Genomic DNA, 12617 nt, shown 5'->3' with positions numbered 1-12617 from the left:
ACAGATTTATGTCTGAAATCTCTAATATCAATAGTAAAATTGTCCAACCTTAATGATTAATCAAGAATGCACATACACACATTCTTATGGATTAATATATAGATACTGATTCTTGCTCTATGATTTATTTGCAAAGTACAGACATGGCTAGCATTATAAACGCTAACAAGATCATGTCTAGATTTTTAATACTTTTCACTTGCCTGGGGTAGCTTGTGTGACCCAGTTTGACCTTGGCCATTTTACCAAAATAGTGTTAGCAAATAATTTCTACCATGAAGTCAGCCATTTGTAATGGAAAATTAAGACATATTTTTTCAGGAAATTACATTAAATTTTACTGTTTAATGTTTATTTTCTGTGATCGCATACATGTAATATACATGTTTTAGCAAATCGTAATATTTGCAATTAACATGCAATAGGGTCAGCTGCAGTTTAAGCTTAGACTGTGGTGCCACATTGTGTTGTGGCCACTTCCCTACCTGTGAAAGATAATTACATACATGTAATGGTTACAGCTTTATTTGTGAAAATGGTAAGCTTATAAAAGCTTACAAATGCTACGACCACTCAGTTTAATTGCAGACATTCAAAATATTTAATGTGTTTTGCTGTCATACAGGGATTTTATTCTTTGATGTTGAAATTCTAGGGCTTTTACATGCACATTCAACATAGCCTTTTATTGCTGTGTTGCAGTTGTTCTTTTATTGACTAGATCAATCCTTCATGTTGAGCACAAAGAACCACATCTCATTTGAAATTATTGATCGTACGGCAGCAGTTAGTTTTATGGTGATACCTAATACATTTCACCAGTCTTTCCTTTGATGTACACAGGTATTATAAATGTTATTTCTGAGACAGTACCATACATATGAATGAATGGCGCCTAGCAGTATGGTCGTAGGAATTCCAGTCTCTGAATGCAGACAATGTATGTGTTCATCTCAGCATGGCAAATGTCAACCTGATCAATTCTCATTTTGTAACTCACCCCTCCCCTTCTGGAACCCCCACCCCCACCCCAAACCCCAGTACAGTTTACAAAACATTCATCTTCCATGGAGTGAAAGTGTCAATCTAATAAGAAATTTGAACAATCTGATGTGGTAATGTCAAGGTTTGTTGTGGCCACACATTTGACCTGTATTTTAAGTTGAATTTTCTCAGTCGTTTGTGTTGACATAGGGATTTTAGGTCACGTGACATTTGTGTTGAACGTACGCGTTCGATGCAGGTCTAGTCCGAACTTTCGTGTTAATTCTTAAATAGACCAAATAATCAGAGAAAATGAAACTGTTGTGTTGAAGATTATTATTTTAACTACATTTTGGGAAATTTTCACTTTTGTACTACGATAAATGGCAAACAGCACGACTACAAACTCACGCGTACCGGCGATTTGGCGTCCATTATGAGCGTTGTGCCGTGACCTCAAATGTCCCGCGAAGGAGATCGAACATATACCTCTTTGATAGGCTCTCCGCATGACTTATTCTGATCGCATCACTATTTTTTAGGGGTGGTACGAAAGTAGAGATCATGGGCTTCATTTTGAGGGGGCGAACGTTAAAATCGGCCGAGAAAAACTCAATCTGTGATCAAACTTTGTGTTTCGTTTTGTGTTTTTTTGAAAGAAAATCTTGATTTCCTTAAACGTTCGGCCCCAAAATTAATTTTATGATAAATATTAATTGTAATTCTGCAATAATTACGAGTCTGACGATGCGAAAAATGATGCTTAAGGCCCTTTTTAGCGAGTATGGTTTCACCGAACTTTACATCCGGGCACTCCCAGGAATCACATACAAGTAATCGGCGCTTCGCCGCATGTTCTGTGTCAGGAGGTCAAAGCTGAGTTCCGACGTTCATGATTTTGCAGCTTGATTTGTCTGATTTCTTATCTAATGCAAGGATCTAGAGAAATATACTTTACCCTTTCAAACGTTATCTTGTTCGAAGTAGTTTGACTTCGGGTGGTATTTTTCGATAGACACTGAGAAGTTGTCAAGCCAGCACTGCACTGCAGTGTACAACTGTAGGCATACGCAAGCACAGTAAGTGATGCTACCCACAATTCTCCGTGATCCGTACACACGGAAATCACTCACTGAACTGAAGCAAATTTCTTCTGTACACAGAACAGTTTGGTCCATATTTCGAAATTCTGGACCATAGTTTTGATATTCATAATTCTCTAATTTCTCACTGTGAATAATGAGAAGATCAACCCCTTTTCCGCGGAGGAGATAGCAATTTTGTGATTTTGTCAACATAGTTTTTTGACAGCCATATGCAATATTTCAAGGAACTAAGGGAATAAGTTGCATCTGTGTTGGCAAAAGAAGGGTATTGATTTTTTTGAATGTTTGTAACAAAGGAAATTTGCATGTCTGACAGGTGGTATGATGAGACCATCTTAGTTGCTGATAACTTTACTTGACAAGTGTACAATTTTAGCACCTTCAAACGTGGAATTCTTATTCAATTTACTCCTGAATTTTAAACATAATCAATAATTTTGGACCATAGTTTTAACCAATAATTCTGAAATTAAATTTTAAGTTTCAAATTGTTCAGAAACTGATAAATTGAAGAAGCCTTTAGCAAATAATGTCTGAGCACACAAATCAAGGGGAGTTCTGGGTAGTCTCACTTACTGTGGCACGTGCACCACACTTTGCCGATACTATACTGAAATTTTAGTTTCGATCTTTAGTTCCCGAGAAGGGGACTATTTTGGTTTTCTCTGAAGAACAAGGCCATAGATCATTAATTTGTTCTTTCCTCATTGATGGTGTCCCTGACTTTGGAAAAGTTGTATTTATACTGGTTTGTATTTCGGACCGCTGACTTCGACATGTTCGAGGGTCTATGTTATTTCGGGGGCAGCTTAACTTTACATCCAGTTAAATGCAGTTGTTCATTCTATAAATGCGTGTTGCTGTTTTACGGCATTGACAAAGGGTTGAGAACGAATTTTTTTGACTTTTTGGAAAAGTTCTTGTAAGCGTTTCAACTTAAAATCTACATTAATCAGACATATTTCATAATCATTAATAACAGTTGTAATCACACAAAAAATTTAAAAAAATTTCAAAGTTCAAATTAAAAAAATCTAAAAAATTTTTTGTTAAATTCAAATCAAGTTCTAAAATGTCACAGGTATCATTTGATTGTTTACAGGTATTGTTGTTTATTTGTTTACCTTCTAAATATAAATCTAAATAACTGTTTTCATATATGCAAAGTAAATATGATGGAATATGATTATCATATTTCTGTTGATGTTCACAATACATAATGCATACAGCGATCAATGTCACAGGTATCATTTGTTTTTTTACAGGTATTGTTTATTTGTTTACCTTGTAAACAGCATTCTAAATAACCTTTTTTCATTTATAAAAATTAAAAACCATTGAACATTTCGTCAGCAATATCCACAAAAATTTCATCAATTTTCAATAAGAAATGCTTGAGTTATTGCAAAAAGCACAAGAAATTGCAATTCTAGTTCTCTCAAACAATGTTCAAAATGGGGTCACCTGGTGGTTATGATAACTACAGGTGTCTACCATGGCATAATTTCTAAATGGGAAGAAGTTTTTTATCAATTCAACAGGACATATCTCTGCATGTACTGAACCGATTTTCATCAAACAAAATGCAATCGATTGGTCTTGAAGAGAGCTTTCTTTTGTATATAATTTATTATTATTGTAGCTGTCTATCAATTTCATGTAAAATCCCTAGTTGACATACAAAATACTAGCCTTCCAGACACGCAACATGTTGTGTACAAGATGCAGTGTTATTGTTGACAAATGAATTCTGAGTCTAGACTGAAATTCATATGTCAACACACAGTCCCTCCACAAAGGGACTGTGGTCAACAATAACATGACAGTGCACCTATACAGGCTACGTTTCCAAGTTGAACACACGGTGTCTCAAGATGATATATTTTGTAGAACAAAATTAATTATTGACAGTCAAAAATATTTGAAACTTATCCATACAGCTAATGGAGCTTTAAACCGTGAAACACAATATGTTCATATACATGTACATACTAGCCGATCTATAATAACTCATTCACCTTTACGCCCTGTACGTAGGGTCAACTACACCGTAGTTCACACCAGGATTAAACCAAACAATGGCTGTCCATGGGTGAATAAGTCCATCTTGTGAATAAATGCCCTTCTCAGGTCTGTGATCACTCAAGCATCACTGTTCTATTATCATCTAACAGTTTACACAGACCACACATTGTGAATCCAAACACCGCCAAATCAGAATACACTTTTGGTAAAATTTTTACATGCCCATGAAAACAACTGTTTGGAAAGTAATTTGACAGTTGTTTTTTTTCAATATTCTAACCTATGAAATATTGTTCAAATTAAGTCTCTTGGTCCTTTCAAAATATATAATTAAAACCATGCTGATTTGATCAACCTCAAACTGCACTGACAGGTCCAATTAACACTCTATACCTACCACTGTTTCTAATAGACGGTAACAGCTGGCAATTTATAATGAGTTTCTGTTATTTTGACCTCTGTGTTCCAGGGTCACATATTGTTTGTGCAAGGCCTAAATCAGGTCACGGAATGAAATCCAATTTACCGGATGCAATCCAAGTTTCAACAGGACATATAGCAAATGACAGGAATTAATCCATACACAGATGTTCATGTAGATAGGAAATGGAAGGGTTGCATTGTACATAAATCATATTAAAAGCATAGGATGATAAGGCTTAATCTGATTGGCTGTTGCCGTGGATTTTATACAAAATTTATGCAAATTTATGCAAATATCAACCAATGAAAAGATTACAAGCGATTTACTGGCAGTTTTATGAATTTGTTTTGATTCTATCAAAGTAATGTGCTCTTTCTCTTTTATGATTTACAGATGCAAAGTCCATGAAATTATAAAAATCAGGTGTGTACAAATAGAGGAAAAGATCAAAAAAAGCAGTATAATAGTTTTTCCAAATAAAATGAAAAAATCATATCAATACAATTATAGCTTTATCTATATACATGTAGCTGCCTGTCTTGCACCTAAATCAAGAAAAATGAATTGCAAACTTGTATCACCTCTGTCAGTAGAAAAGACCAGAGCTAGAACTCAGAACAAACATGATTTTAAGTAAGAAGCACATCGCTGCTAAAATCTTTGAAGTAGCAAATTGTTGTGTTTTAATTCAGTTACAAAGAGTGCTCTGAAAAATGTAAGAGCTGTATGAAATGATGTTTACACTAGAAATGTCCCCCAGATCGGATTTTAGGAATATGGAACAGCTAATTTGCATGTATGAGTAAAAGTAAATGATTTATTAGTGACCTCAGTTTTCCTACAATCGAAAATTTGTAGTCCACTTCCTTTGATAACTACCATGGGGGAGAATACTATGAACTAATCTTTGCTTCCAGAAGTGCTGTACTTTGTTTTTCAGTCCAGTATGATTGACAAGGCTGAATGTCTGTTGTTCTGATTTTTCACAGCAATAACATCTGTGATGACAGCTCTAAGTTATTGTGTTGACATAGGAAATGTACTTGTTTATTTTTAGGGCCATCACATCAAATATTGTGTTGATTCTGTTGGAGGATGATCTATAGAGGGTTACATTCAGGGAAATTTGGCCAACGGAATCTGATAGCAAAGTGTCACGAACTGACGCAGATAAAAGTCAGAATGTTCCCCATAAAATAAGTGCTTGCAAAATAGTATAAAAACTAGTACCTATGTGAATACCCAGATACATGTATGATTTATTGGTCTACAATTTGAGGGCGCCATGGCCTTTAGCATGCAATAAGTCAAATTATAAACCGGAAAATAAATTTACTCGAAGAGGTTGGAAATCTTTTTCCAAGTGATGGGTGTTTTGCTAAAGTGCATAAATTTGAGGCAGTTGTCTAACCTTTTTAGCCTATGCCATAGTTAATCTAGCTCACTGAGGGTAAAATAACTGTTGCTTCGGATTGATGTGACTTTGTTTTCATATGACAGCTTAGACCTGTTACATTGTGTGAGGGGGTGTAAGGGTAATTGACCAGATCATGAATTGTTTCACTTGAGTGTTTCGTTGTGCATGTGTGGATAAGTACAGTACATGTACATCTACACCAAAGTGTATCTCAATAATGCATTGCAACACAGTGACTAACTTATTGATCACATCAAGAACTTATAAGTACATTGACAAACTTTGTATTATATACTGGTATGCTCCAGAAAGCTATATTTAAATGCTGAAAATTGCCTGTGTGAAGCATCTCAAAATCATTCGTGCTTAATAATTTGAAATTCGTTTTATTTCTAACTCTCACCTTTTCAAGTGGATATACAATTATTTCGCCAGCACTTTTGCTTTGTCAGTGCATTGAGATGGTGAGAAATTGTTTTAATTTTACTTTGGTCGTCTGCAACTAGAAAACTTTCCCCACTCTAGCCTTATCTTGTCAGTAGTTCACTGAATTTGTCATAGATCTTCACAATAAAACATCTTTACCAGTCTGAGGATAAATAGGCCGTACATTTAATCACTGTGTTCTGTGACATACTTCAGCTGTCATGGTTTTCATATCAGCTGAAAACATGTGCCATACATACATATGTGCCCTGATTGCAGTGTGTAAATGATTGTCAGAGCTTGACCTGAGAGATATCTAAATCACTGTAACATTACACCTCATGAGGGCATCATTTCCCAATAGGTTACAATGTGCTGGCTAACTTTTAACCTTTATCATATAAGGGTTTAATTATGTGCATAAAATAAATGTATGTATTGCAAGATGTGCCGTAAGGACTCATTGAGATGACACAATTGAAAAACACTCTACCTCCATGTCTGTCTTGTCTAATCATAGTGGTGTGCTAATTTTGACTTTCAAAGAGAGAAATAGGACAGTGACATTAAATTAGATATGCCACATTGCACATGCTAGTGTTTTATCTCCATTCCATGATGCTGTGCGAAAATCAAGCGATTATGTATCTATAAAATATTGCATAAAGTAGCCCAGTAGTTTGTGATGATGGATGTATATATCTATGTGCTGAACTTCTGTGGTGACAGTGATTGTTAGTTATAGCCACGGATATATACATGTATGTGTTTCAATTTTTAAAGTGTTTCAAGGAATTATGTAAATTTTTTAGAATTTTTAAAAAGAGCGAGGGTTTTCCCATCTGTTGGTGCACGCATGGGTTCCTTATATGACAGTTCTGTTGTATATGCACAACATACATGTATCTCCCCGCTTATTCAAAATCTTCAAATGGCAGCTGTACCAAAACTGGTGACCACAGCCTTTGTGGCTTAAAACGAAAGGACCAAAGCAAGTTGATTTGGCGGTTGCAATGATTGGAAAAGCTACGAAATTGGTGAACTATGAGTTAATGAGCATGTATCAAAACTGAATTGATTTCATGTTTGCTAGACATTTCTTGGAAGAGGCAATTTTTCTCAACAAGAGAGTCAAACAGACTGAACGTCACGACCCCTCTTTGTAAATACTCTACTTTCTGAAACACATCACTTCTGATAGATTGTCTAGCAAGGCAGTCACTGGGAGTTAACCTGTGTAAGAATTTGTAATTCCATCTATGTTGAGATGATGCTTCCTCTTATAACTAACCTCTTTTCCTTTTATTCAATTTCTTTAGTTACTGGGCTGTGGACTGGTAGCAGTGGGCATGTGGCTGCGATTCGACCCAAACACGGCTAAATACGTGGACTCAGTGCAGGATTTGGAACAGTACTACATCTTCACATACGTCATCGCAGGCTGCGGTGCGCTCATGATTCTTGTGGGTTTCATCGGCTGCTGCGGTGCCTGCTGTGAAAACCAGTGCCTGCTTTGTTTTGTAAGTTGCTATTTTGTGAATGTTTACAGGGATAAATATTTCAATGCCTTGGCTTACTCAGCTGATGTAATCCTATATACCACACCCATTGATTAAATATTGGTGAAACAGGGGTATAGGCACTATCTGATCAATTTCACTGAACCTAAATAAACTTTGAAACTATTATGAAGGTATGCCTTTCCTTGATTATCATAAAATTTGCCACTTATCATAGAACTAATCATTAAATTTGCCACTTTTTAGGTAGATTGTTATGTTAATTGTATAGTCACAAGATTGTCACATGACCAGCCAGGTAACCTTAGATGGTTGCTGACTATGACTTTCATCATGAAATGTGTATGATGATGTTATCATCAGAAATGTAGCTTAACATTCACGTAATACTGTAAGTGAAAGCTCATTTCATCGGAACCTGGCAAGAATAAACATCAGTGGACACAAATAAAATTTTGCAATAATATCTAGTAACCTAGTGAGTCATTAGGGTCAGAGGTCAACACCAGGAAAATCCTTTTACTTCACATCCAAAGGTTGGTGTCCCGTAGTCTTTACTAGTGCCAATATGCATGCATTCTTTTACTCTGGGTCTGTAAACTTGACAATTTTTGATGATAATTTATTTTTGTTTGTTTTTCAGTATTTCCTTCTCCTAGTGTGTCTGTTCATCGTACAAGTCGGCGGCGGTGTGTACATCTATTTCAACAAACAGGAAGTGTCATCACGCATAGAAGTAGGCTTAACGTATGCCGTGAAAAATTTGTACGGAGCTGAAAATCAGGAACATGTCACAAAGGGCATAGACAGCCTTCAAAAAGAGGTGAGATTCAGATTTTGTTGTTATTTTTATTTGTTTTATCTCTTTAAGAGTCAGATATTTCTATTTTGTCATCCTGGGTGATATACAACACAGAACAGAAAGGTTTAATCTATTCACCCCAATACCCTGTAAACAGGTCCACAATCACCATAGATAACAATTGGTTTGGGCCAAACCATTGTGGTGAAAGGGTTAAACTTTTACTCGAACTTTGTTCAAGGGAATTTTAAACAACTCTCTTTATCAAGAATGAATTGCAAACTTCCATGGTGATGAATTAATTTTCACAAAAACAAAATGATGGTGAAAATTTCATTCACTCCACGTGATTCAACACAAGCTGCAGTTTAGAATTGTATTGTAAAAATTTGAACCTGTTCTTGCAAAGGAAAGGGAGACCCTTCAAAATTGTGATTTTATGAAGATAAATTTAATTTTTGTGACGTACCATTGACACAGAGGGCCTACCTCTATCAATGAACAAATGCATCAAAGGAAACTGCAAAATTCACTTCAAGGTAGTTTGCTTTGAGAATGAAAGCCCTAACCTGTTCAACCCCTAATTCCCTGAAACAGGTCCACACTCACTATTGATAATAATGATTTGGACCAAACCATTGTGGTGAAAGGGTTAAACTTTTGTTCAAAGTTTCCTCAATGAAACTTTAGCATCAAGAATAAAAATCTGGGGTGCAAAGTTTGCCCAACATTGACTGATATTTGAAATTCAAAATGGCTGCTGTCCCTGTGTAATCTCTATGAGGGAAAATACATTTCCGATTTTCAAAAAACTTAACCAGTGAAAATTTTATTGACATCATAAACTTCAAAATGATCCCCAAAAGTTTTAGAGTCTGAATATCTGTCCCTGAGGCACAGTCTACCTTAAGGTGTTTAAGTTGTTAATTTTTGACCCGGAAATTTCAATGATTTCTTCACCAGTTTATGTGTTGTGGAGCAAGAGGACCTGAAGACTGGGTGAATTCCACGTACTCTGAAAAAATTAGCAAATACAGCTTACCGGATACTTGTTGTCAGGACATGACAAAAGACTGTGGCCATGGTAAAATCATTCATGATCAAGTGCCTATTGATGAGGGAATCCATACAAAGGTGAGTAGAAATTACAAACTTTGGTATTCTTCTATCATGCCCAGATGCCTGTTGAAAATAAATTTCTTGTCTACATTTGATGTTAACTACATAACAGGGTTTCTCATTTCCATTTTTTAAATCTATTTCTTGCACAGACACCCATTTAAAGAAGAATGTTAAGGTTTTCTGTGAAAACAAAAGAAGTTAGCACATTTGATGTGTGGTGGCGCTATTATAGTCTCCCCGTCTGTGTTGGTTAAATGGTATTGCTATGACAAAATGTTTCCAATTCGCTCGTATCAGTAAATAAATGATTGAAAATTTTTGGATGTGTCTTCTTTAAAAATTGATTAAAAGCGAGGGAAGAAAATCATAGTACACGGAGAGCCGCTCATCCATTTGTGGAGATCTTATCATAATGAGAATTACAAAAAACTGGACATCAAGGCACTGGTGAGTCTTTTTGAAGAGACATCTCTTATCGGAAGTTTGTATCTTTTATATCTAACCAGGGCTGTACCTATGAACTCACTGCAGCCATGGAGAGGAATTATGTGCTCATAGCTGGCATGGTATCGGAGTAGGTGCATACAGGTAAGGGCAACATGAAAGAAAGAAAGAGAAAGTGTACAGCAAAATCTTGAATTGTCTGGAATTTTTGTCCACTGATATGAATGTATAGTGGCACTAGAATGCATGATGCATTTACATTCCTAGTCTGGGATCTCTCCTCAGTTACAGTGTACACTACGCTCCCACCGAAACCTACTTAGGTGGGAGCATAGCATACATTACAACTGCAACCAAGGAAAGGTCCATGACTAATACATGTGTAGTCCAGATATCACACTTGATGTCACAAAACAACTAGGTACACAAAGATGATGAGGAACACCCCCCCCCCCCCCCCCACATTGGTATTACAGCCATATCTACTCACAGAGAAGATAGTACCACTGATGGTACCTGTGTTGCTAACACTCACAAGATTGTAAACCAATTTATCTCTTGCTGACATTTACGCTGTATGCACACCACTCACTCCAAATTCTAGCATCAGACATCCTACATGTATCATAACAGCCCGTTTGCTCAGCAGCTGTTGTAAAAGTCAAATGTAATGTTTTGAAAAATTGAGATCTTTGAACATTGCCATTTAGTCATAGTCGTTTCATAGCTTAACTCTGAGTCAGCATTTAGGACATGTGGCGGTTCATCACAACCTTTACCGTAGTACTTTGTATTTATTGAAGCCATAATGTAACCTCTCCCGGCCTATAATGGACGAAAGCAAACTTTGCACGACATAATGTACAAGGCAAAGCCCGAGTACATTATGGAGTGCAAAGTTTGTGTGAGTCCATTATGGGTGGGAAGGGGTACATTATTGCTATTATTAGTCCCCACGGACACCGTCCGGGGGGACTTATAGGTTTGGTCATGTCCGTGTGTGCGTCCGTGCGTGCGTGCGTGTGCGTGTGCGTGCGTCCGTTCACACAGATATCTCAGAGATGCAAGAAGCGATTTCATTCAAACTTGGTACAAGGATTACTTCATATGTCATACAGATGCACGTCGATTTGTTTTGGGATACGATCCAATATGGCCGCCAGGCGGCCATTCTATTACGATTTTTTCATGTACAGAGCCATAACTCAGACATGTTTCAACCAATTTTATTCAAGTTGTACAAGGACATTGACCAATGTCATAGATATACACGTCAATTTGTTTTGTCATACAATCCAATATGGCCGCCAGGCGGCCATTTTATTACGATTTTTTCATGTACAGAGCCATAACTCAGACATGTTTATACCAATTTTATTCAAAGTTGGTACAAGGACATTGACCAATGTCATAGATATGTACGTCAATTTGTTTTGTGATACGATCCAATATGGCCGCCAGGCGGCCATTTTATTACGATTTTTTCATGTACAGAGCCATTACTCAGGCATGTTTCAAAAGATTTTATTCAAAGTTGGTACAAGGACATTGACATATGTCATACACATGCACAATGATTTGTTTTGTGATACAATCCAATATGGCCGCTAGGCGGCCATTTTATTACAATTTTTTCATATACAGAGGCATAACTCAGGCATATCTCAACCGATTTTATTCAAAGTTGGTACAAGGACATTGACCAATGTCATAGATATGCTCGTCAATTTGTTTTGTGATACGATCCAATATGGCTGCCAGGCGGCCATTTTATTACGATTTTTTCATGTACAGAGCCACAACTCAGACATGTTTCAACCGATTTTATTCAAAGTTGGTACAAGGACATTGACCTATGTCATACATATGTAGGTCGATTTTTTATGTGATACAATCCAATATGGTCGCTAGGCAGCCATTTTATTACGATGTTTTCATGTACAGAGCCATAACTCAGACATATTTCCACCAGTATCATTCAAAGTTGACATTGACCTATTTCATACATATGCTCGTCAATTTGTTTCTCGCATGTAGCAGTAACATGTCAATTATTGAAGTTTCGTAAGTAGGCTGATATGTCAAGAAATATGTACTGCATCAAATTCATGAAACTTTATACAGATGTTAACCAATGTTAAGCTCACATTGCTTTAACATTAAAAAGACATTTATCAGTGTCATTTTAATTAATTTGTAATTGCATAAGTAATGAACTTTCCTAATTAGGGTGATATAGCCACAAATTAATACAACGTCAAATGTGATGAAACTTGATACAGATGTTGATCTCATAGTGTTGTAAATACTGCATCAAACTTTATGAAATATGGTACCAGTGATAATC

The 12617-nt window shown here is 36.3% G+C and overlaps 1 protein-coding gene across 2 annotated transcripts in view; it reads left to right on the top strand.

The window, feature by feature from the left end:
- The window catches only part of LOC139139191 (CD9 antigen-like), an 83509-nt gene that overhangs the window by 65755 nt on the left and 5137 nt on the right, over positions 1-12617 (top strand). For both annotated transcript variants that reach the window (XM_070708002.1, XM_070708013.1), the window contains exons 2-5: positions 7702-7902; positions 8546-8725; positions 9668-9838; positions 10333-10414. In XM_070708002.1, the coding sequence (XP_070564103.1) occupies positions 7702-7902; positions 8546-8725; positions 9668-9838; positions 10333-10404 (624 nt within the window). In that variant the 3' untranslated portion in view covers positions 10405-10414. The remainder of the gene's footprint in view (positions 1-7701; positions 7903-8545; positions 8726-9667; positions 9839-10332; positions 10415-12617) is intronic.

This window comes from Ptychodera flava, chromosome 1 (assembly GCF_041260155.1).
Source record: "Ptychodera flava strain L36383 chromosome 1, AS_Pfla_20210202, whole genome shotgun sequence".
Taxonomy (NCBI): Eukaryota; Metazoa; Hemichordata; class Enteropneusta; family Ptychoderidae; genus Ptychodera; species Ptychodera flava.
The sequence above is the reverse complement of the archived record's forward strand: the minus strand, read 5'-3'. Positions and strand labels throughout refer to the sequence as shown.